Source organism: Neovison vison, chromosome 3 (genome assembly GCF_020171115.1).
Source record: "Neovison vison isolate M4711 chromosome 3, ASM_NN_V1, whole genome shotgun sequence".
In the NCBI taxonomy this organism is placed as follows: Eukaryota; Metazoa; Chordata; class Mammalia; order Carnivora; family Mustelidae; genus Neogale; species Neogale vison.
Window position 1 is genome coordinate 18,608,071 of NC_058093.1, and position 26,523 is coordinate 18,634,593.

General features: G+C 43.8%; 1 protein-coding gene across 3 annotated transcripts in view; it reads right to left on the minus strand.

Moving 5' to 3' along the window:
• The window catches only part of KLF7 (Kruppel like factor 7), an 85,327-nt gene extending 60,352 nt beyond the window's left edge, over window positions 1-24,975 (minus strand). For 2 of the 3 annotated variants that reach the window (XM_044241427.1, XM_044241426.1), the window contains exon 1: window positions 24,393-24,975. In XM_044241427.1, the coding sequence (XP_044097362.1) occupies window positions 24,393-24,494 (102 nt within the window). In that variant the 5' untranslated portion in view covers window positions 24,495-24,975. The remainder of the gene's footprint in view (window positions 1-24,392) is intronic. The other variant, XM_044241425.1, reaches the window with a different exon arrangement.
• Between the last annotated feature and the right edge of the window lie 1,548 nt (window positions 24,976-26,523).

Below are 26,523 nucleotides of genomic sequence, written 5' to 3' on the forward strand. Positions count from 1 at the left end.
TACAATCATCTGGTAGTAACAAACTAGAAAAGAAGATGGTCAGTGGGTGAAGAACATTACTGTGATTCAGAAATGTGTGCTGGTAGAAAACCATCTTTGTTTAAAAAAAATCAGGTTAATTTAATATTATATTGGGATCCCATACCCAATCAATCTGATTGATTCCTTCAACTTTGGGATTTTTTTAAAAAATAAATACAGAAGGTCAAAGGCAGTGCACTGTCATGGAGAGAGTATAGACCAAAGTTGGGAAGACTTTAACCAGCTCGTCCTCTATAATTACCTTTGGCCCTCCTCAAGTCAGCTCCTCTTTGGTCTTTGGCTTCTCATGATCAAGTCTTGCTTGCCTAAGGGAAACAAGGCATGAGGAAGATGGGGTATACTACTCTGATCCCTCTGTCTGTAGGGGTGCCATGTGTCCAACTATCTCAATTTCAGACTCTGGACTGCAGTTTCTGCCCCATCTCTTAGATAAGGTCCCGTGATACAAGCCACATGGTTGTCCTTGAGGTGCTGAAGTAGACACGTGTTGTTTCTACAGATGCTTTCCTCCAGAAGTTAACAATGCCCCTCCTGTTAAATCTAGGTCAAGATTCACAAACTCAAATACCTACAGGGACCCAGAGGGTCGCACCCCTTAGAAAACTGGCAAGGAGTATGACTATAGGGACGGGTGGGAACTATGGTGAACATTCCCCCCAGTTTTCCATCCAATCCCTTATTTAAGGAGAAACCCAGCTTTCAGCAGTCTTCTACTCAGCCACTCCTGCCTGGCACCACTCAGCCTAAATCTCTGCTCTTAACAGGAATCCTGTCACAAGAATGGAAATCTGCAGAGGCGGCACCATGAAATGTCATGCAGGAGACAGTAAGAACTATGACAAATCTCTAAGAGCCTGGAGGTCTGGCACCAAGTTTTAAACTTCCCTTGGGTTAACACACAGCGTTTGGCATAATCAGCTGCTTAATAAATACTTCTTAAATGACTGTTTTAAAATCTTAATTAAGAGCCACTATTACCTCTCAGTGTGTGCTCTTCTCTGGAGTGACTTGATCAGACTGGTAGATTGTCCAACAGGATAATGACCAAGGAGAAAGAACTCTTCTAGGATAAGCAGGTTACACCCACTAGAACTTTGCTGGCCTTTCACGGAGGAGGTAGTATATCTTCTATTTCTTTTAAATAAATTTAACAGTTATTTACTGAGCTTGCCACTTTATACCAGATGCTTTGCTAGAGACTTCAGGGAATCCTAGAGTTCAATATCTGCTGGCAAAGGGCCCATGGTATAGTAGGGAAAGAGGGATAGAAATGCAAACAATTAAAGATAACAAGGTATATGAGTGTCTAATAAATAGAGTAAACAAAGTGTTATGGAAATATAAGGAAGGAACAATTCACTCTCCTGGAGAGGTCAGTAAAGGCCATACAAAGAAATTACACTTGAGCTAGACCTTGCAAAATGAGTGAGCTTTTGTCAAGTGGAGAAAGGGAGCAATGGCATTCTAGAAAGCACATATGACATGAGCAATAGTACAGACACAGGAAAGCACCCTTGTGTATTTGGAAAAGGATGAGCAGTCTAGGGGTTCTGATGCATGGGGTACATGTGATAGGGCAGCAAGAAATGCATCTCCAGGGCCTAGAAAATGCCAAATATTTCCGGCTGATAATGCTCTGGCCTCAGGGCCTTCCCTCTCCCTTGTCACCCCTGTTGGCTCTGGCTTCAGCCTTTATACTTACAAATAGCAGTGGCTGTTTCTCTAGCTGCTTGGTAGTTCAGGGAAAGATTAAGAGCTCAAAAGACAGCAGTGAAGCCCAGTGGTCATATTAATATTGCCAAGTAATATTCCTAAACCTAAATGATTTAAACGATCATCTAAGGCACTTTCCTTTTCAGATTTATACTCCTAATTTAAAGCACACATATAACACTCCTTAAAATGAGAAAAAAAGAAGACAGAAATAAATATTACCCCCTCCAATCTTAGTTTAAAAAAAAAAGCTACTGAATCAAGCACAGATTTAATTCAGCCCTGAGTATCCTGGAGGCCAAGGTAAAAAGGTTCACAACAAGTTAAGAAATTCTCATCATCAAATAAAAGAAACATCAGTTCCTCGGAGAGCACTTGATCTGTGCACACCAGGTTTAAAGCAACAGAAGAGGACAAGAAAATGTGAAAAATGAGGAAGAAAGAACAAAGGAATAAAGGGGATAATTTAAAAACATATCTCCCACCACCTTTTTTTTTTTTTTTTAAAGACGTAAAATTCCCTCATTAAAAACCATCAAATGTTTTGGTGGTGAGGGGGACCAAAGGTTCAGTGCCTGGATATGTTTTTCTCCTTTGTAGTCTCCCTCTGTTGATGTTTTTCTGGCTTTCTAAGCAAAGAGGAAACCTCACCCATTCCTGTAGACATGCATTTATGACCACATTCTCCTGGCCAGTAACCCTCTGTGGCTCCTTGAGGCACTTCTCAAGGGTGGAGCGTCAGCATCTGGATCTGTTTCTGAAGCTACTTCTCCTACCTCTCAGGTTGAACACTGGCGAGCTCCGTGAGGGCTTCAGGGCAGAGCTAACTCATTAAGTACAAAATGTGCAGGCACATTTGACCTTTGGAAATCCAGCCCTGGTTGGAAGCTTCCAGATTCAAAACAAAAGCTCCAGGGCTGGATAAAGACTTGGAGGAAGCACTCTGTGAGTGCTGGGCCCATCCCCCACATATCCCCCAGTGACTGAGAGGCTCACAAAATCAATAGAGCAGCATTATTAACTTTGCAATATCATAAGAGAAGGAAGGCTTCATTCTCTGCCCGGGTAGAGAGAGAAGACAGGGAGAAAAGGGCTGGCTTCAAGGAAAAGGATGCTTCATTAAAGTCTTAACTCTGGGGAGGCAGCTGCCATGTTAGTTCAACAGATGAATCTGGTGTTGACAGCCTCCCATAACAATGTTGCCCTTGGTCGAGGAGTTAGAGTGAAAGAAAGTACAGCTGGACAAAGCAAGGTCTGCATGGCAAAGAGTTTCTGTATGGTACCGACTTTTACAAGGTAATGCCAGGGGACTAACCAAAGATAACATTGTAAATACATCATTCAGGATGTGACAGTCTTTCATCTGCAGTCTCGAATTTTGAAGCATCCCATTGTTGCTAATTTTTCACTCAGTTTTCCTGGGTTACCTACAAGTACCAAAATAAACATGTTAAGTGTTTCCACCAAAAGAGAATATAGGGCTATTGTTATACCTGAATGGAAATGAAAGCACCAACTCTATATTGTGTCACCTCTAATTTGCTGAGGACTCCCACTCAGCTGGGAGACCACTGCCCACTCACAGGTCAAACGCCCCAATTCCACTGCTCCACCACTGAGTCAGTGTCACCAACAAACCCTGTGCACACCCAATGACCAGGGAGGGGTTCACTTCATCTTTCCCTTAATACGACATATACGTTAGTCTCTCCTTTATCCTGCCACCATCCCTCAACAGTGATAGTAACTAGCATTGCCAGGCTGCAAATTGGCAGACATTAAAGGTAAACTAAATTTGCAGATATAGCTTCATTCCAAAGACCTTCGTCCAATCATACAGATCAAGCAAATGTCTTATCTTTGTAGAGTCATTATTGCCTTCAGCTTCTCCATCTAGATAGTAGGTTAAGCATCCCCTGTTGCAAACCATACCTACATCAATTCAATCCACTGACTGCTAAAGAAGTATCACACTTGTCAGAAAGTTTTTTCCCTTTAACCATATACCAAGCCAAAATCAGACAAATACAGCTTGATACATTTATTGATACTATTCACATCACTCAACAGGGACAATGACAACTTGCCAATCACTCCTGGGGAAGAAACTGAGGAAAGAAATGCTCATAATATCTATATTAAAAAAAAAAAAACTGGCACCAACTGCTGACCATAAGCCACCTCTTGAGTTTATATATACAGACTTTGTTACAAAGGATGTGCAGGAAGATATCATAAAGGCCTCCACTGACACGCACAGTCAAAATCTCTTGCCTGCTGCTATTTGCTATGTAACATGGAAAGACTCTTAACTCTTCCTTTCCTTTACTTCCCTCATTTTCTTGTCTGTGTAAAGAATAACATAAATGTATTAAAAAAGAAGGTTACACATAAAACCTTTAACCAGTAATACACTTACTCAATGCCAACAATATCTCTAGAATATGGAATGTAAGGACTTCTTTACTTAGCAAGACTAAAACTCCAGCCACAAACATAGCAGGGAAGTTAGAAACCCAAGAGACTTGTAGTAAATGAAATAAAAGTATCTAAAGTTTCTAAGTTTTGTCAACCCCAAATGTCTGTTCCATTTTAGATTCCTTTTGAGTGGTAACTGTAAACTTCCAGGAAAACATTTTGAGAACATTTGGGGGAAGTATATAAAAGAGCTGTGAGATGAGCAGGAAAATTCCTTGACTATTTCTGATGCGACTGAGAAAGTCACTAAAGAAATATTCTCTCTTGGCATCCTGTTCTTTTCCTTATATCCCGTCATGATATATTCTTCTGGGTGTATTTACCTTCTGGGCCCACTGCTAGACTCTAAACTCCACAAGAGCACGGACAATGTCTACCTGGGTCACCACTGTATGCTGAGCACCTAGTTCAGTGCTTAGCACACAGAAAGCCCCCAGAAAAAAGGAAGGGAAAGAGAAAGAGAGAGGAATTGAATGTATGAATTAAAGAGAACCAGGAGAGTGATGCCATCAAGAAAGCATCATGGGTTGCTCTTGACTTCACTCCCTGTCATAAGAGGAGCAACTAACAACTATTCATAAACAAGACACCACTGAGAAACTCCTAAAGAAAGAGACCCCCCTCACCAAAAAAAATCACAGAAGAAAAATGAAGCGCATCTACAAAATTAATCACTCTCTACTTACTTCCCAATAATCTCAAAGGTTTACTATGTCCCAGTATGATTATCCTAATATGTTCATCCCTTGTTAATGGATGACATACTCTGACCATCAGGGCCAGCTGACTTCAGGGACTAGGGCTAATGTGAAATAGCCAAGAAAAGGCAGGTGGACAGATGGACAGGTCAGGGACAAAGTAGTCCCCATAGACAGAGCATTTTAGAGACATAGGATTCTTCTGTTCTATTCTCTCCACCTATATGACTCTTCCATTAAGACTTCTGCTCCCTATAGTCCTCAGTTTCTTCCCATTTTCAGTTACAGGTGAGGTTGGTAGAATTCAAAACCCACCAGAACCAAATACACTTTGGGTCACTCCCCTTCCCTCACTACTCCCAGTGTCTCTCTGGCAGGGGCTTCTTACTTACCAGGGCCAAGGATAGGGGACCCTTGATCCTTTTCCCTGAGTCAGACAAACCAATGTAAAACCATCTCTGAGACCTCCTGTCTTCTTTCCTGCACCCTGAGCCCTTCCCCTTGCTTTGTGGGGCTCCTTCCTCCCCTCCTCTAGAGGCATGCTGCTCCCTCTTCGTCAGACTTCATTTTGGGTAGGGAGAAGCCCTTCCCTTGTACTTTGTTTCCCTGAGGGCTCTCCTCCCCCAGAAATAACTGCTTTTCAGAATATCCTAGAAGCAAAGCTTCTCAATTTCCTTTTACTTCCTTTATTCACTCCTGCTCAGGTAAGAAAGTAACTGGTGATTGAAAGGAAAGGTAAGGTAAGGAAAGGGGAAAGTAGGGGGAAAGGAAAGGAAAGGAGAAGAGAAGAGAAGGAGGAGGAGGAGAAGAAGGAGAAGAAGAAGAAGAACAAGAAGAAGAAGGAGGAGGAGGAGGAGGAGGAAGAGGAGGAGGAGGAGGAGTGGGAGGGGGAAGAGGAGGAGGAGGAGTGGGAGGGGGAGGAGGAGGAGGAGTGGGAGGGGGAAGAGGAGGAGGAGGAGTGGGAGGGGGAGGAGGAGGAGGAGGAGTGGGAGGGGGAGGAGGACGGGGAGGAGGAGAAGGACGGGGAGGAGGAGAAGGACGGGGAGGAGGAGAAGAAGAAAGAGAAAGAAAGGAAAAACAGTGCAGTGCTCACTCATCTCTGTTCAACCTGACCCCTTCCTGGAGGGCTTGATTCTATCAGATGCCATGTGGGAAACACCTTGGGAACAGGTCAGCCTGGGGAATCCTGGTGAACTGCTGTTTGGTGGACCACACACTTTCCTAGATGGGTCCGCCCCTAAGCTAGCAGGATGTGGGGACAGGGTAAATACTGGGAAGCCAGAATGAAATGGCCCTTCCCAACTGGGTTTAAATCCAATTTTATCAATGATAAACCTGATATTTAACCTCTCTCTCTCTATGGTTCTTGTATCTTTTTTCTAAAATAGGTTAGGGAGGGGAGAAGCAGACTTCATTTACTGATTGCATGAAAGAACAGCAATTGTGCTATAATTATAGGTAATTTTTAACACTCCAAATTATCGATCTTTCCAAGAAGCTTGGTAGTTTTTAAAGTAACATATAAGACTGAAAACAAAACAAAACAAAACAAAAAAACGAAAACAAAAAACCATATAACAAGAAGAATATAAGTGGCCCGTTATTCCATCACCGGGACTGCTCTTTTAAAAAAAAAGAAAGTAATGAACATACGCAAAAGAAAAGACATTTCAATGGAACAGAAAGGATATAAAAAGTAAAAATGGGGGCACCTGGGTGGCTCAGTCATTAAGCATCTGCCTTTGGCTCAGGTCATGATCCCAGAGTCCTGGGATCAATACTGCATCGGGCTCCCTGTTCTTGCAGGAACCCTGCCTCTCCCTCTCCCACTCCCCCTGCTTGTTTTCCCCCTCTCACTATGTCTCTCTGTCAAATAAATAAATAAAATCTTTTTTTAAAAAAAGTCCCTTTCTTCACCCCCCCAGTACCCTCTCCCTCCTTCTCCCCCAAACTGTCAACAAGTACTTATGTATATTCTTCTATTTGAAATGCTAAGCATATCAGCATGTATAATAGACATTTTTATTCTCTTTTTTCCTCCTTTGCAGAAGATAATTGGCTTTTCATTTTAACAGCCAAGAGACCCCAGTTGCAAAGAGGCTGGGGTGGGGGAGGCCTGGATTCCTTCTAGCTTGCCACTCTACACCCACTCATAGCTCCCTCCACACCCACCTTTTCTAGGTGATTCCTCCTCCCACACTCACCCCATTCCCTTAGAGCTAAGTGCCTCAGAAGAAACCAAGCCATCACTGGATAACTATACAATCACATGTCACCATTGGGAGAAGCTGGGTAGAAGGTGAATGGGAGTCTGAATTATTTTTGCAACTCACTGTTGAGTCTATAATCATTTCAAAATAAAAAGTGTTTTTAAAAGGGAAAATAAGTCAGTGCTTCATGGAAAAAGCCACAGCAGAGGAACCCTAAAGCAGGAGAGGAGGAGGAGGAGCAAACAACAATGACCAAGTTCTCTGATAACATAATGTGCTGAAGACCGATGTCAGCCCCTGGCCTCTGCTGCATGCACAGTGTTCTCTGGCCAGGGGTGCAGATCAGCCAGCTCTTGACATGTTTTAGGACTGGTTTGCTTTTCTTTAAAGAACAAAACAATGTTTTCCAATAAAGCTCTTTGTTATGAACTTGGAAATGTTACCACTAGATCTAAAGCATTTTATGCTGTCTTTTTTTTTTTTTAATAGTTGAGTTTGTTTCTATCCTCTTTAAAAAAATCAAAACTAAACCTTAAAAGTACATAAATATTTAATTTTGCAGAGAAAGGTATGGCTCTCCAGATGGGGAGTCGTCCAATTCGTGATCTCAAGCATTTTATGGCCACACTTCCCTGCAAATCACACTGACGGGCAAAAACCCAGCTGCATACTCAAGTGTTTTGTCACATTCCTGACCCCAGAATCAAATTTCTCACGTGGCAGGTTGAGCCAAAGGGATGTCCTGACAAGTCCCTAGAGAAGTGGGTTGACCCTCTTCATCTTCACTTTTCCTTGAAAGTCTGGAGCTAGAGCGACCTGGAAGCTATGAGCTTCAGGGACCTCATCCCACTCTACCTGCTGTCAGGGGATAGCTGTGTCTATGATCTGACCCAACAGACAGAGCAAGAGAGGCCTATGCCAAGCTACCATATAGGCTGCTCCCCAGGGCCATCCCAGGTGCAAACTTCTACTTCTCATGGGGATAAAAACAACAGAGCCACTCCACCCCAGAAGAGATGGACTAAACTCTGGTGGCCCCTCACAAGCAGAGATCTAAGTGTACCCACATTTCCTCCAGTGCTTCAGGTGAGGCAGTATTGAGCAGACCTTTGACCTAACATTCTGGTCTCCTAAATCCTCATCAGTATGGCGCCTCTCTTAAGTGGTGCGGAGATCTCAGCATCCGTAGTGGAGTCAGTGTGGTCCTTATCAGAGAGATCAACCTCCCATCTTATCTAAAGTTACCTCCTACTAGGGTTGCCCTAGGCTGGGATAAGAGTTCATGTTCCAGACAGCATGCGTGGTGATCTGTCACTCCAGTACCTATATGACATAAGCTGGGTTTCCTTGGAAGTCAAGCTAAGAAGTCATGGTAAGTCTTGGACTTCCTACTCAGGTAAGTCCCCATCTTCTTATCATCTAACAACATGTGACAGTACATTGTTAATGAGTCATTTTAGCCACACAGACTTCCACTTTCAGAAGCAAACTCTCCCCAGAATTCTCACTTCTACACAAACCCCAAACCAATCTTTATCCTTGAGTACTAACACACACACACACACACACACACACACACACACTGTTTCATGCATGGTAAAATGCTCTAATTTTTAAAAATGCACCTAAAAATTAAGTAAATTTGTTGTATTTATCCAGAAGTTTTGGCATGCCATAGATTATAAACCAAATTTACTTTTTCAAAGTTTATGTAAAAACTAGTGCACGTGTGTGTGTGCACACACAGAAATGTCCCCACTTTTAGACAACCAGTAGGAAAAGTTTTTCCAAGTGCTGTATGTCACAAGTTATAGCCTTATTTGAACAAATAAAAAGTTACTCCTCAGAAAACTGAACAGAAATCATAGGGAGGAAGAAAGCCAACAAGAAGCGCTAGTTTAAAGGTTGAAACAAAAGCCTTTCCTACCGCAGAATAGAAAACAATAGTGTTGTATAGCATGTGACAGTTTACAAGTCACTTTCACATCCATATATCATTTGATTATGACAATCCTATTATTATAATCCCCATATTGCAGATGGGAAAATGCAGTTTAGCAATTTGCCTGGTCTATACTTCCAAAGTCAGGACAAAATTCCAGGTTTTCTGACTCCTAATCTCTTGAATTTTCTACCACACCAGTATTTCTCAAACTTAATTTTCATTCCACCTCTATGCATTTTTACCAAATCAATATTTCATCTGTACAATCATTTCCCTATCATTTTCTTTTTTAATTGCCTAAGATGTTATGTATTAAGGTTGCATATATCTTTAAATACTTTTCCTGTAAATGCTTATTCATAAAAGATAACCATAAAATTAAAAACAACAAACCAAAATGGTATTATTAACTTATAGCTGGATGTTTGTCTGCCAGAAGCTCTGGTTCTGAGATCTGTTCTCTCTTTATGAGAAGAGGAAGATGAAGAAGGAAAAGAGGAAGAAGAAGAAGAAGGAAGAGGAAGAAGACGAGAAGGAAGAGGAGGAGGGGGGGAGAGAGAAAGTGAGAAAGCAAAAAAGCAAAAAGAGAAAATGGAGGAGGAAGAGAAGAAAGAAAGATTATCAAGCCTTTGGTGCTATCACAAAGTTGAGTCTTTCTCCTTGAGTCAGTCACAAGGATTGCAAAAAAAAAATCTGAAAAGGGAAAAATACTTCTTCCCATGGTAATTTGTTGTTATTTAACACTGCACTCTTGAAACTTAAGCAGTGCATCCCACCCTTTGAGAGGCATTGCCTTGAACCATGCTGCACCACATGCTGTGTTAACATGAGAATATATTTAAACTATTGAAAAGGGGCTCCCAATTCTTGAAGGTCCAATATTGGCTCAGACTGAAATAATGATCTCTAAGGCTCAGGGAGGTTACCTGTAAACTGAGGAGGGGGAAGAGAGATTGTAATGAGGTGTCTCATGCTCTTCAAATTCTAATATTCTTCATATTCTATATTCTAAATTCTAATATCTAATGGGTGGCTCAGTTGGTTGGGCAACTGCCTTCGGCTCAGGTCATGATCCTGGACTTCCACGATCGAGTCCCGCATCGGGCTCCCAGCTCCTTGAGGAGTCTGCTTCTCCCTCTGACCTTCTCCTCTCTCATGCTCTCTCTCACTCATTCTCCCTCAAATAAATAAATAAAATATTAAAAAAAAAATTGTAGCCTCTACGAAGAGGGAGCACAAAGAGGAGATCATGGAAGTAAAAGCAGGAGGAAAAAGTAGGCAGACACATTTTAGGTAAACAAAGGTGTTTTTGTTTTTGTTTTTGTTTTGTTTTGTTTGCATTCTGCTTCTCTTTCATAGGAAAACTGTGCAAGTCCACATGCCTGTTTTTTGTTTTTTTGTTTTTTCCCTTTTCTTTTCTTTTCCTTCCTTCCTTGAAATATTTTTTTGGAAATATTTTAATGGTAAGCTAATTCACACAGTAAAATAGCTATTAGTTTAAAAAGTATTTAATATGTATAGTAACAGGATAATGATGCTGGGCCTTTACTTAGCACTCAAGTTTTTAAAAAGTAAAAAAAAAGGAAAAGGAATTGGGAGATTGGAGAAAGGAAGGAGGAACCCTCAGCATCAAGTATTTCAAAGAAATGGCTTTTTTAAACAGGAAAAGTACGACCCTGAAATTCACCATCTGGTCAACCTAAGTGATATCCTTAGTAATATAAGGGAGCCAATATAAAATAATAAATTTTTTTAAATACCTCTAATGTAGAACAGCATCCTGAAAGCATTAGAAAATGAAGGCCAAGTGCCTTGCTGGCAGTATTTGCGTGCCAAGGGTAGGAAGAAAGCAAATTACTTGATTCTCAGGAAAGTACTTTATTATAATGTCCTGGACTTCTTCACACAAAAAGCATCATTTCCTCCGTGAAACAAGTCATATAAAATCCACCTCAACAAAAAATAAGCAGTTAAAGCAATTAATGGGATTCTGTACAACATGCCTCTATGTCAGACTGAGAAACCTGTTATGTGTTTCTTTTCCTCAAAAAGGACTTTTTCCCACCACTGACCAACTGGGTCTCCAGGAGTGACAAAAGAAACCCTGACAATAGCAGCCATTTGGTAATGAGGGCTATTTGACCAAAAAATACTTTTTGTTTGGTATCGTCCCATTTTGCTCTCACTTAGACCAAGAAGGGGGATGGATGCAAGCTCAGGAAACTCAGTTTTCAAATTGGAAAATGTTGCAAATACCAATAAGGAAGGAACATGCTCTGGAGCAACTGCTCAGCCCAGGCAGGGAGAGGGGTAAACCAGATGGCCTTTTCCATCCCAGATTTCAAAGATCTACAACAGAACCTGGATGACTAGGAGAAATTCAGATGCAATTTGGAAGCTGCTCTATAAAATAGAATCCCAAACAAAGACATTCAGGAAGGCAGAGAAATCTAAGACACAATGAAAATGAATTCTGGGGGAGAGTATAAAGCAATCCAGCTTGAGACTGGGGTGGACAAATAAAGGTTGTTCCCAAATCATAGCATTTTGAGGGGGGAGATGCCTCAGAGAGCTGCCAGACTAGGACTCACAAACCCAAACGTATGCTGTCCAGGTCAGAGATCAGAAATGAAGTTAGGTAGAAATAATGGAGATAAGGTTAACTGATGAGCACACAATCTGTCTAAAAACATTCAAATTAAAAAGAAAATTGAAATATGTATGCTGGCCAAATAAAACACCTCTTCAAGCCAGTTCAGCCTAGGAGCTTCCTGTTTGTGTCCCTGATAATCTAACTCTTCCTAGCTCTACCCTAAACTAAGTTCTAGCCAGAAGGAAAGAGATCACATCATTTGAAGATAAGCACAAAATAGTGGGTATATGTGGCAGAGCAAAATGGTAGGATTATGTTCTACACTGAGATGATGTTAAATAGAAAAAAATTAAATGATACTAAAGTAAAAATCCTCTGCATGTCTTTGGTTCAGGTATACTAAGTTCACGTGAGAACAAATTACCATCTAGTTAAACACAAAGCTACTGAGAACTGGGGAAGATGTATGTAGAGAGAGGTTGTTCAAAACAAAACAAAACAAAAACACCTAAGTAATCAGAAAGTCAGACAGTTAAATCTGTAGTTAAATTTGTCACAATGGCCCTGGATTAGATATGGCAAATAGAGTGGGGTACTTCGAACGCTTACAGCTTGTTTTTTAAAATACGTTTTTTAAAGTTAACATGTTCAAGTTTCATTCTAGATACTTCTCAATAGCAAGATAAGAAAAATCCTTTCATTCCTGGTATTGGTTGATGTATAGTTTAAAAAAAAAAAATCAGATGTGAAAAAAGAAAAAGAGTTTAGGATTTTTTTTTTTTTAATGAAATTCCAGGAAAAAGATCTCATTGATATATTAAGTGGTGTGAAGACTTCCCAGGAAATCTTTGAAGTAGGGAGAAGGATGAGGACATTCTCCCTTGGGATAGCTGGAAGCAGGCTAGAGAAAGAACTGGAAATGTTCTTTCCAGGAGCCCCCCTCCTGCCTGCCATGGGGCCCGTCTTCCCTGGTTTCTATGTATCAAAGAAAACACAAATACACACACTCCTCAGAAAGAGGAAATGCAGTCTGTGCACCCGGCTGGCATTTCTGAAATAAATCTCTCCATAGGTGCTGGGCTAAACCTTCAATATGAGGAAATAATCTTTGAGTTTTATGGCAGCATATGCATGATTCTTCCCCCTCCCCCCATAAAACTCCCAACATGAACAACCACATCAAATTATTGCTTTTCAGAGGCCAATTCAAAAACGCCCTACTTTATCACAGAAAGAATATTCCTTGCGTGTGTGAGTGCTTCCATTATGTCTTATTTGAAGGAGGAAAATGAAATAAAAATCCTATCTGAGATATTTATAGATCTCATAAAACCTGATTCACTCTCATAAGCTGCTGTAAGCTCAGTCATCAGGTAAGGCAGAAATGGCAGGTGTAGTAACCAGCACTGTATTATGTTATATACGCCTAATTCTGGCTCTTAAAAAAAATAACCACATGTTGGAAAAACTTAAGGGAAGTAAGTCGTAAGTAAGACTGGAGATTAAAAAAAAGGGGAATGGGTTTGGAAATGTGCATGAGCAGGCCAGCCAAATTTCAACATGTCACATAAGCCCAGTTTCAGGGGACAATGGGTATGCTAGTCTTTCCCCAGTTCTAAGTACGAGTGACTTCATAAGAGTTTCCCTGTGGGATGGATAAAGGAATACCGTGCACAATGCCCAGACCTCTCTCTTGCCCTGCTTTCCATCATTCACCTTCTCTTAGATACTCCAGGATCACTGGTGTCATAGATCAGTGATACCATTTAGAAAAAGAGCCTGTGCCACTTTGCACTGCTATTGAGGAGAGGAAAGATAGTTGAAAATGGAGAAGAAATGAGCGTTTGTTAAGTGGATGCTAATGCCAGACATTGGGCCAGAGAGTCAACATGCCTACCCTTATGGAAGAAGTATTAACTCCATTCCATAGATGACAGAATGAGGCTCAGAGATACTGTTTCAAGGTTTCAGCTCTGCCTTATTCCAAAACCTCCATGTAATTTGACTATCACCAAACACTGTGACCTGAAGGAGATATAGCATAGTCCACTCCTTTTACAGATGAAAAAATCAAGCCCCAGGAAGAAGACAGACCAGAGAATTACTCAAATCCATACAGGTCCATCAGTTGCCAGGCCATGACCTTAAAGCTTCTGTCCTGGTGTCTCCTATCTCAACAAGCATCAGTATAAATGTTAAAAATTCAGAGTATTGAGCACACTGCCTGGTTGGATCCTCACTTCCAAGTTGTGTGACCTCAGGCGAGTCATTTAATACCTCCAACCTCAATGTCTCCATCTGTTAAATGGAGATATGCAGAATCTGTATCTCACAGAGTTGGGAGGATTAAATAAAATGCTGCATATGATGAGTTCAAATGAGATCATTTTCAGGGAATATTTGATATATATTAGATATTATAATAATATCTAATACCTAATATCATAATAATGCTTATTATGATGACAGGAAGAGTCACCAAGAGGGAAGAGGGAAGAGGAAAGTACATTCCATGGACACTGGTTTTGCAGTTGCTTTGCAACTGCGAAAAAGACAACTTGCTTAATCTTCCTCTGCTTCAATTTTCTCACCTCCGAATGGGAAATTCTGTAATATCTCCCTGCTCCTTAGTTACAGAAAGAATGTGCTAATGACAAGAGACCATGAGCAAGACACTCGGAGCCCTTCTGACTGAACCCTTAATACAGATGCTTGTTAGACTCTCCAAGTAAATAGGAAAATCCCCATCACGGAGGAAATGATCTTTTGGTCCAACTAAAAACAAAAACAAAAACAAACAAACAGAAACCCAGGAACCTTGATGTAGAGAGGCAAATGCACGGGTAAGGGCTGAATAATCTTAGAACAGCAACTCGGTTTGCTGTTGAGCAGCATGTCCGGTGGCTCACAGGAGAATCAGCCCCAAATAGGGCCTCCTTGCAGCAGCCCCTTCTTCCCAGCAAAGGCAGGAACTGGGGTCTATGAACAGGGTCTATAGTGGCCATCTGTACAAACACTGAAAGCTCAAAAGGTGTGGGTGGGGGGAATCTATTTCCACTCCTTTGTACGTTGACAAATTTGCCGCCTCTCCAAAAATAAGAGCCAGCGCTCTGACCACTCCATTGAATTCCAGAGAACCGCTCCGGAAGGTGAGCCTGTGAGCAGGGTCAGGAGCAGGTAGGCACTCCCTTGCACAGCAACTGCTCCACAGCTAATTGCCGTTTTCACAGCTGGGTTGAGCTTTCCAAAAGGCATCCTTCAACCCTAAGCTCTGAGCCCCTCTCATGATGTTCTTTCTTGCCAACCATACCCCCATCAAAGACAGTTTATAGATAAAAGGATGTAGCTATAGTACATACATTTTTGCAAACATCACAGTGTGAAACAGAGGCATTTCTAAGGCTTCTTTGTGAAGATCACCACATGCCATGGTCATTACCACAAGAGCTAAGCCTTCCACGGACAAGGAGGCAGCCTCCTTGCCTGAATGTCCTCAGTGGCAATTCTTCCACAGTTTATTTTTGCTCCTCTTACTAGAAACATGGGTCCTTTGAAATCCTTTAAAAACAGAGTCTACTTCCAAACAGTGAGGTCAGTAAGAAATATGGAGAGCTGCTACCTAATGCCTACCTGGCAGAACCCACAGATGTCCATGCATGTACCCATCCCTTTAAAACCACAGAGCAGGCTGAGGTAAGTGGAAACTCATGGTCGAGGGCCTGCCAAGAATGAATTATTTGAAGCACGGCATGGCTGCAGTTGAATGCCCAACACCACAAAGGTACCAGAAACGGAATTTGACCAGGTTAAGCAAACCTCTACTGGGTCACAGGAATGTGAGCCAAATGGGACTGCATTTGACACTTTAAGGCAAGGGAAAGCAAAACAAGGAGGATGAAACAACGCTTGGGCCATCACTATTAACCACTGCGCTGGATGAAGTACATGGACCAGCACTGTCCTGCTTTATTCTAAACCTCCATTATTACACTTGGACTCCAAGTTACACTAGAAAGCAGGAATTTCCATATAAGCAGCAGGCACCTGCAACTCTGACATATCTGACATTAATTCTCCATAGCTTAATGGCTCAAAGCCTTGGCGGCATATTGGAATAACCTGGAAGCTTTAAAAAACACTGATGCCTGGATTCTACCTAAAGGGATACTGACTTGATTGGTCTGGGGTAGAGCCATGCTTGAAAACCATTGCTGCAGACGTACTCAAATTTTAACATACCATCATATCATAATCCCTACATATCAACTGAACACCTACTGTGTACAAGGCTCTCTGTGAACCTAAAGGGTTGTATATTAAAAGCTGATTATCAAAATTATAAGCAAGGCATTAACTCTGCTCTACATCAAACAACCTAGCTGGAAAAACAAGTGAACAGGAAAAAAAGACAAGAGAAGTAAGGAAGGAAGGAAGGAAATAGAGGGAGGGAAGAAGGAAGGAAGAAATAAAGAAAGGGAGAAAGAAAAAAAGAGGGAAGGAGGGAAATAAAGAGAAAGTCTACTACGAAACAAAACTAAAAGGCATCATGAAAAATTAAAGAGTTCTACACAAGAGTGTAGAAATAGTAACAGTTACTATCGGCCAAGGGAAGGGAAAGGAGTTTCCTGGAAGATGTGGCAACCATCTGAAAGTTAAAGGATGCGTAGAATTTGGACAAACAGAATCAGAGGGGAAGAGGCAGAAAGAAATAAAAAGCTGAAGGAAATGACAGAAATAAAGACCAGGGCAAGAAAAGTACAGTGATCCAGTTTGGATGGCACTTACTGCACATAAAAGAGGGAAACGTGATGATTACCCAGGCCAAGCTGAACATCCTAGAACATCCTGACTCTTAGAAGTTTGGCCTCATTCTCTGTGCAAAAGGGAGACATCAAGAGCTTGAAAACATGGTGATGAGGTAGAAACTCAGTCAGGGGTGGTCAGGGCTACCCTGCAGAATGGGAGAAGGAGCAGGAAGGTGAAGGCCACAGTGAGGTAGTGCAGTGGGATTCTCATCTGACTGGATGCAAGGGAAGAGCGTAGCCAAAGATGACTAGAGCTTCAAACACAGATCACAAGAAGAAAGATCATCTCAATAAAATAGACTAGGCAGCCAGGAAAGGAGGAAAGATGTTGCTGAGTTCAAGCTTTGTGACACAGTCAGCTGAGGTGATCACGTGACAACCCCGAAAGCCTTTAATATCCATCCCATGTTTGCAATCCATCCCCACATTGGGGACCTGAAAGTCAGGAAAATATCGGCTGTTGGAGATTCAGGATACAGCTCTGAAGAAATGAAGAAGTCTCCATTTGGAGAGGAAACTGCAGTTTCTAAGATTGTAGAGGTGAAACAGATGAGTGAGATGAGTTCCCACAGAGAATTCGCACCATCGTAAGTCCCCAAGATTGGGTAGACAAGGTCAAAAAATCACCAGGCAAAGGGGTGAAGAGCACCCTATGTTTCCCTTCCTTCAGAGGTATACTGTGGACTTAGGCCCACTTCATCTACTAGCCCCAAAGGGACATTTTGAAGAGTGCGCAGAAGCTTACTTTCTTCCCAACCGTTTATCTCAGTATGTCGCATTTTTTTGGTTCAAATTTGTAAAATATTACAACCTCAATGCCCATCCAGCCCACTTTAGTAATTTTTTAAAACTTCAAAAAACATTTTTCCTGAATTGGCACATGACTGCTGTTACCATTTTGTGCGGCCTCTTTGTTGGCAAGCTGTCAGAGAAAAAGCCATTTCACATTGGATGCTTTCTACATTAAAACCCCAGTTCTACTGTCCATCCCAAAGCCCTACCATAACATCCTGCACATTCTTTACTCCCACTCTACCTGTTATCACTGAAGTGACAGACTTTTTTTTAAAGCAAAACTAGAGTTGTAATTGGGGGCTTTTTTTTTTTTTCCAGGACAGTGTACATTTTCCAGGTTACCACACATTATTATAAAAGCAGAAAAGGGATTCAGTCAGACTCATAAGCCTTCACCAAGATATTCAATAGCTTGGTTTAAGTCCCAGACAATTCCAAGATCCCATGTACCTGTGGTGTTCTAAGTAAAAAAGGGGGATTTTCTTGTTCCCTTTAAGGGGAGGGAGGGAAAGAGAGGAGGTAAGAATGAGAAGTGACTCCAAGTATACCCAGACAGTGTAACCAAAACCAAGCAAACTGATGTGGGCATCCGAAAAGGGTCCTGAGTCCTGGAAGAGCCATCAGTGTTAACAATAGGTATGACCTTGGAGGGTTCAATGTTTCACCTGCTTTAACAACCACTTGGTCCAACACTAGCATCTTAGAACTGAAGAAACCCAGACCCCTTTCATGATTTGAAATTCCAAGATTCAATGTTCCGAGGTTTATACAAGGCCTGGGACCTGACTTTCAATATGACCCTCAGGAAATGTCAATAAACCCATATTCAGAAATAGATAACACATGTGGCTCTACATTCATTATTTTAATTATATCTAATCATTTCCGAATGACATGGATGCTGTTTCCTGGCCATTACAGACATGTGTATTCACACTGTATATTCATCTGCCCTAAAAAACACCGCCAGCCCCAACGTGCCATTAGCTAAAAGAGCAACAGGACTTAGTAAATTTCAAGCATGTTTTATAAACAAGGTTGTGGCAAAAGTGGGTAAATACAGACAAGCACAGGTCAGTGTTCAAAAACTCACAGGACTTAAAATTTCTTTTTTTGGCAATTACGTCTGATTCTGTATCACTTATTTTTGAACACGCTTACTCTCCCCTACTGGAGTCAAGCTTATAGGCCAGACTCTATACGTGCATTGTCACCCAAAGGGTATTTTTGTACATAACCACAATTAAGGAATGAAGGATTTACTGTGAAATATTTTCTATATTTTAACATAAACAAAGGAAATCTCACAAGGTGTGACTGCACCCACCAGCTCAACCAGGAATGGTACCACTATGAAATCAGAAGTCCCCCACACCTCAAGCAGGCCCATATTCCAAGGCTGCAGCTGACCTTGGAATACCAATCGACCACATGTGTGGTGGATAGGGCTCTAGAAGTTGCTCTGATGGAGGCAGAAATGACCACAATAACAGGACACTTAGCAAGTCCTCTGTCACACCAAAATGCCAAGTGAGGAAAACAAAAAGGACTCAAGGCAGTAGAACTCATTCTCCAAATCAGCAACTGCAGATAAAAGCAACCAAGATCATGACCATTTTTAGGTAAAAGCATGTGCTGGTAATGGCAAGACTTCATTTATTTTGGGAACTCTTAAACTAAATTGAAAAAGGGTGGTTTCTCAAGTGGATGTTCTAGGGTGAGCACACAACAGAACGGGGTGGCGGAGCGCCTTGTAACCTGGCCTGCCCAGGTTACATGTGACATTAATGATGAGACACTGTACTGTTCCACTGGCTTAAAACCATTAGTAGTTGTAAAGCTTCCTAATCACTGTACTTGTGAAGATTCAGGAGTCTGGGTTAAAAGGTTTCTACTTGTATACGCTAAGTAAGCATTCAGATGATTCAGGAAAACAAAGGGATTTGTTCCCTATAGAGACTAACTCTCCACCCCTCACTTCTGGCACCACTCAGGTTAAATTGTGGAGCTGTCCTAAACTTTCAGCAAATCCCAATTCCAATATACATGCTCACGGATATGCTGAGTGAACCAGAATCACAAAGGCATTCTCTGCATTGGCCAGTGACAGGGTCCAGCATAGATGAAGAAAAGAAAAGAAAACCCTTGCACACTACTACAAACTGCAGAGATAGGGGGCATCAGCTATTCCGACAACATGAGCCAGTGGGGGCAGGCCAGAGTAAACGGTACTCTTCGCGCAATGGGCACAGAGTGATTCAAGAAGACTGCAATGCCTTCTTGTACTCAGAAAGTTAAAATCAGGAATCCTCTGAAGGGACAAGAATCTGAAGATTTATAAGAGGGGCTACTAAAAGCCCCATTAGGACCCTCTCTAAACTCTTCCCATTTAAGCGGAAAGGCAAATAGCCCCCACTGGCATTTATATTTAGAATGGGCTGGAAGAGAGGAAGAGCCCACATCTGAAGGTCTCTGACATACCCATGACATAAATCATTTCAGGGTAAGGCTGTCACCGTGCATCTTCTGCTCTGCCCTTTAAATGGATTGGACCCCAACATCACATTCTCCTCGGGGTAGGGAGTGGGGGGGTGGGAGTTTCATGGAGAACAAAGAAGTCACCACTTCCTTTATCCTCCCACGAAAGACAGATGTAGTAAAAATATCTGCAGTGTAACATCCACTCACTTTAAAACACTGAATTGCAAACAGGTAGACCGAATGATAATGTTTGTGAGCCCCTAAATCTACACAAAGATGTATCTACTAAAAAGAACATGGAAACCAGTCTATTAAAGAAAGGCTAAGTGTGTGATTGATTGCACTCACATGTGCTCTCATTTGTAAAGCTACATTTAGTGGTTGCAACCTTATATAGAAAATCTGAACAACGGGACAGTTTTCATATTTTTTTTTCATCACTGTTTCAAATAAAAAAAAAAAGATTTATGGTAACTGAAGAGCACACAAATAACATACAAAAAGAAAAAAAAAAGCCAGCTATTTTATCCTTTCAGTGTGGTTAGCAAGGCTCCTTTGTGTCTACAAATTTCCCTGGGTGGTGCTGTTGCCAAGAAATTCTAATTCATGACAAGGTTTTCTGCAAATTGGGGACAGAGGCAAACCTGCAGATGCAGAGACCCTATAGTTTGCTTTGTCTTTCTGGCTGAGACAGCACCTGGCTGCTCAGGCCTGTAGAAGTCAGTGCAAAGGCAAGATCACCATAAAGAGGAAGAAGCAATGTAGCTCACAGAACAAATCCCATCCCTTGTATCATGAGGCTGTTCTTGGAAGGCAACCATTTTTGTAGGTTGTCCCCTAGAGATGCCTCATATCAAAGGCCCTTGTAAAAAGCGTTCCACAGTGCCTGAAACCAAGATGAAATTGCAGTGTTATGGGGACACTTTAGTTCGTACAGTAGCCAAGTATGCCATTAGTTTAAAACAATGGGGGAATGGGGGAGGAGGGAGGAATGTTCTATGATTTATTTATTTGTTTCCAGTAGCAGTGGAAAATTTTCTCTGAGCAAAAAGGAGGCCTGAAACTGACCCCATCTGCCAATTATGAATCAGCATTAACAACAAGCATAATTCCATAAGAGTTTTCAAGTAAACATACCATGCTCCTCAATGGCATGGAGCAAAGCTAAGTGCAAATAGGACTCAGAACTTCATTACTTGACCTGCACTCGTGAAAGAGCAGACGAGGTATACAATATCTATCCAAATTCTACAAGTCTTTGTAGCTTCTTGGGAAAAAATAACCAAGAGTATCATACCAAATCCTTTTTATTTTCCAAGTCAGCAATAAGTCCAGAAAAATCACGACTTCTACAGGCAACAAAACTCATGAATCATCAAGTGGCACCCTATAAGCTACTCCGGCTTCTGTTCTACCTTTGACTTTTTCCTACTTTTGCTCAGATGGCTCTTGGAAAATTTCCTGCAAGTTTCCAAAGAACCGAAGGCTGGTAGCCTTAAGAGTTGTGCGTCAGCTGAATTCCATAAAATAACAGACCACATAAGCACAGTGTAATTTACAGTTATATGATGGGCAGAGATGATGTTACTTGGGCCGAGTGCTTAAGTATGCAGTCAGAGCCCAGGAATGGAGAGCTGTTAATGTAGGATGTGCATCTGGATTTTAAAATTACACCGGCAATGATTTTCAGAGTTGGAGCTGTAGGTTGCTAAAGACATCACTGCCTGAAAGCCCAATGTCAAAATGACGACCCCCGAGACAGGAGGACCATCCCAAGCTCACTGACTGTTAAGCAGGACAATTATTCCAGGCCACAGTTTAAAATAAAATCCCCAAAGAGTCCATCCTTAATTTTCAAATGCACAGATGTTCTTGGGTTTATTATCCAAGCCACTCTTTCTCTACAAACCAAATCAGATTATTGGAATCTCTGTATTTCGCTCATCTCCTCAAGGCCAGGTACACTGTTCACTTTCAGAGAACATCTAATAATTGCTCCTCATCTGACCTCTAAAATCTGATTACCCCAGAGCATCAGGAAACTTCCTCCTGCCTGGGGGTTCTTTGTAGCAATCTTCTTAAGCCATTTTGAGCAAAGGAGTCTCAAAATTTCACCATGTGATGGTTGACTTGGCCCCGACAGTTGCATATAACCATCCCCCCTCCTTACACAGAAGCAGCAAGGGGGACAGGCCGGTAGGGGCGGGGGCAGGAGAGGGAGGAAGGAAGAGATGGAGGTTGGAGGTTTTGTCATCAGCATGAACTTAGAGTCACAGTCACCTTTCAAGACAGCAGTTGTGACTACAGGGACCAGGGCAGAGAGCTCCTTAGAGCGATATCTTCTTTAGCAGAGCTTCCCCACAAGTTATATTTCAGTGTGGCCTATGAGCATGCCTCTCAAATAGCTTGGCAAAGGGTTTTAAGGTAAGAGTAGTTGCTGGTTGGGGAGGGTTAAGTCAAGAAGGAGGGAGGTGTGTGTATTGGGGGTGGGGTGAGGGGGATGAGATTCCTTGGCCTGCAGATAGAAACTGAGCTAGAGGTTCCTTGACAGAGGCAAGTAGAAAGGGGTATGGAGAGGAGGGGGAAGGAAAAGCAAGAAGAAGGCTTCCGAGGAAACAATAGATCTAATACATCCCCTAATTATCAAACCAGTGATGTTTCTTTACAGATCCAGACTCTCTCCTGGATAGTCTAACCAGATCTAGAAAAGCAGGTTTCCTCTGGAGAGGCCTTCCCCCAAAGCAGGCTTTACTACTGTGAAAACTTGAACCAAAACAAAGTTGTGTGATTCATCAGGAGGGAACGCTGTAACAAATAAAGCCAACTTTTTTCCCTCCAACACCGCTTAACAGTTAGTCACAAACAAGGGCTGCCTTGGGCAGGCTGACTAAATCAACAGATTCCCTACCCTAACCTGTCTAGACAGTTGTTAATATGCAACCGGTTTGACACCAGTGGGCTGACAACGTGAAAGGAAAGCTATTTCAGAAAATGAAACTCTGGCAACATTTTGGCTTCCTTAGCATGTGAAAGAGAAGGAGGAAAAGATCAGACCCTTCCTGAGATAGTCTCATTAGGGATGAGGGAAAGGATGCACTGAAGGAACGCCTTGCGCTATGAATGCGTGAACTATGTGTGCACTCAGAGACAAAGTCGAGGGTCTCTGCCGGCATCCTTGGACAGCAATGGATTGTGGCCACACAGACAGCAGAGGCCAGCACCTGGAGGAAAACTCACCGCCTCTAATAAGGGCAGAAGAGCAACTAGTAACAAAGGTACAGTCAGGGGATCGGCTTTGCCTCTCCGCTCCCTATACGCAAACCCAAACCTCACTCGCTAAAGCAGCAACTGTTACATCCCCGCCTCAAGCTGGCAAATCCCGCTTCGGATCCTGGCAGAGGAAATTCAGCCGTTCATTAGCCTTAACAAGCTGCTGTCACTGGGTGAAGTTACATGAACAGCCACACACCAAGCCTCTCGCAGTCCTCCCCAAGGGCAGGCTGGTTTCTTCAAGACGGACTGTGCGAGTTCACACTTCCAGTGTGCAAACCCAGACTGTCTTCTTCGACGTTCCATGGTGCACACTGGAGTATTTTTAAAGAATACCCATACCCCCCCGCCCCCACCCACCATCTTTCCTGCAGAGTGTCCCTTCAGCACTTCCTAATCCTTGCTGAGAAAACGACTGTTTCCGCAGCCGATCTAGCACTTTCCACTGACCAGCACTTTCTTTATTCCACTTCACAAAGCCCAGGGAACTTGTCACCAGACCCACTTTGCCCTCAGTGGGATGCCTAGCCAACTTGGCATCAGTGCCCTTCAGCATCTTAGGAGTTTCTTAACTAGTCCTCTAAGACAAAGTCAGAGGCGTGGAAGCACACACCACCCTTTGTCAGAGGCTGTGCCTTCTAACCAGGGAGGGACCCCCCCCCCCAAACAAAAAAGAGAAAACAAGGATTCATATGGAGGCATTGCACTGGGGAAATCTACAGTGCATGGTCAGCATTAGAGAGATACATCTTCCCATCGTCCTCCTAGATATCCTTGAGTATCTTTTGTCACTGGGCTCCTCTCCCTTCTGCCCACCTTCTCATCTCAAAATCAGTTTCTATCTTTTATTGACACTCGCTCATTACTGGGAAAACACTCCGCTAGGCTCCTACCTCCTGACCCCCATCTGACGGTCTCGTCAGCACCCGTTGAAAGAACTGAACCTGATTTAAGGTACCAAGCAGGTAGAGCTCCAGCAGATAGGGACGCAGTATCCTGTCATCCATGGCCCATAAAGCCCCAGACCAGCTTCCCACCCGGTTCCTCCGAACCCCAGAAGTTACGCAGGTCTGTGCTGGGGACAGTGAGCCCGACAACGTGTGCGCAAGGATGTGTGTTGGTGACTGAAACGCAGGCAGCTCAGACCGGCTGCTCAGCTCAGCACACTAAGGGGTTAGAGGGTGGGTGGAGAGGTAAGCGCAGAGGACTGTTTCCGAAAACATTTCAGACAACAAACAGCCAAAAAAGGGGGTAAAAAATAAAACAAACAAACAAAAAAATTCAACCCCAAGCCCACACCAACGCAGCCCCTGCGTCTCCGCCGCCACCACACGATTTACACAAGTAATTTAAATCATTCACCTGCTGCCAGGTCTCCTCCAGGGATGGCAAAGCTGAGAAGTAGCCGGTGTCGTGGACAAGTTGTAGCTCCTGGAATATACTATAACTAGCCAACACGTCCATGCTGCTGCTGCCGGGCAAAACGGGAGGAGAAACCCTCCCCCGAACACAGTTGGGTCTGTTTGTTTGTCAGTCTGTCTGGCTCACCCCCCAAGAAGGCAGACATCCAGTGGCCCTTTTGTTTTGTTTTGTTTCAGTCAACTAAAAAGGAAAAAAAAAAAATCAATGCAGGAGAGAGGAAGAGAGGAGGTGAGAGAGGAGAGAGTGAGTGGGGTGGATGGAGAGAGGCATCCAGCATGTACAAGTGCAGACGGCTGCCAGGAAAAGGGGACTTCTCCACGGGAGTAACAATTCCCTTCCAGGGCTCTAATCACTCCAGCTCGTGGATCAGGAAGGGGGATGCAAACTCACTGACACGAAGCTGCCATCTATTTCTGCAGCGCTGTTCGCTCCTAATGCAATCTTTGCTCTTTATTTTGGGAGGTTGCATTTTTTTTTTTTTCTCGCGATCGCTTCTCTCCCCCCCTTCCCTTCCCTCCCCACCCCCCACCCCATCCTTGCTAGTTTGTAGTCTCTCCCCCCCTCCTTTTCTCCTCCTCCTGCTCTTCCCCCTCCCCAAACTACCCCCCCCTCCGCCCGGCGCTCCGCGCAGCCGTGGGATCTCGGAGGAGGGCGTCCATTAGGCCGCGTGTGACCATGTAAGGTAAACAGGGGGCTCATGAAGTCACTGAGGACCAATGGGGAGCGCGGAGCGGGGTCCGGGGCGGGGTTTGGCTCGGGCGGCGAGCGCGGATTGGCAGACTGCGGATCTCCCTGCTGCCTTACAAGGCGGTGCGAGGCGAGCTATTTTTAGAGGGCTATATAAGGGGGCTGAGGCGGCTGCGCGGCGGCCGGGGAGCGCGAGCGCGAGGGACGGGGAGGGCCGCGGCGACACTCACGCCGGCTCCCGGGACGCCGAGGCGGCCGGGCTGGGGCCACGCGACGGCCTCCGACCCTCGCTCCGGTACCTGGCGGAGCCCTGGGCGCCCGGAGCCTGCGCCTCTCGGAGGGGTGGGGTCGCGTGTCGCCGTCCTGGCGGTGCCGCGGCCGGTCAGGAGGTGAAAGTCCAGAATGCGGGGTTAGGATGCCTCCTGGAGGAGGAGCGGGGCGGGAGCCCGGCCGAGCCGCCGTCGGGGCTGGGGGAGGAGGCACTGACACTTCCTTCTCTGCCTCCCTCCGGGGCCCGGGGGCGGAGAGCCGCGAGGGGGAGGCGTGCAAAGGAGGGCCTCACTTAGTATAAAACAAACCGAGGGGGGAAAAAAAAGCAAAAGGCACCAAAAGCCCCCTCACAAATTGCCCACAACCTGCCCGGACGCTGGAAAAAGCGCCCGAGGAGGAAGTGGTACACAATGGAACCGAACAAAGGGGAACAGCGTCGAGCGAGCAACCTGCGCCCGCCCCCCAGCGCGCAACGCGCAGCGCGCAGGCCCCGCCCCGCCCCGCCCGCGCCACGGTGCGCGCCGCCGCCCGCCCGCCGGCCCTGCGCTGGGACCCCGCGGGGGTTCCGCGCCGGGAGCCAGTCTCCCAGTTAGGGTTGGTCGAAAGGGGACGTTTCGCTGGAGTGTGAGTCACAGAGAATGGAAGACGCCCGGGTAGACGCGGAGCGCTGGCCGGAGCCGGCAGCTTGGGGATGGGGGGGATGGTGTTCAGACCTGAAGCTCCCGAAGTGGCTTCGGGAGAAGTGTCTGCCGAGCTGCGGTGGTGACAGGCAGAACCGGATCGGACCCTGGAGCTGGCGGATAGAAATCTATAGATGGAGATACTTTTATCTCTTACATGAAAACTTTGCACGACACACTTTTTTTTTTTTTAAGGGTCGACTAGTTGTTTGACCTTATGTGGTTAGTGTCTTCAGGTTTCCCCCAAAATGCTCTGTGAGCTGAGCTTACATTTTTGGAATGACTGCAGAATTCGGTACTTACTCAGATGAGAAATTTAATTCTGCACGTAGGAAAAGAAACACGTCCACTTTAATCGCCCTTCTCAGCTTTCCCTCCTTCTGAATATGTGGGACTCCATATCATAATATTTACGAAATTCTGCTTTATAGAAT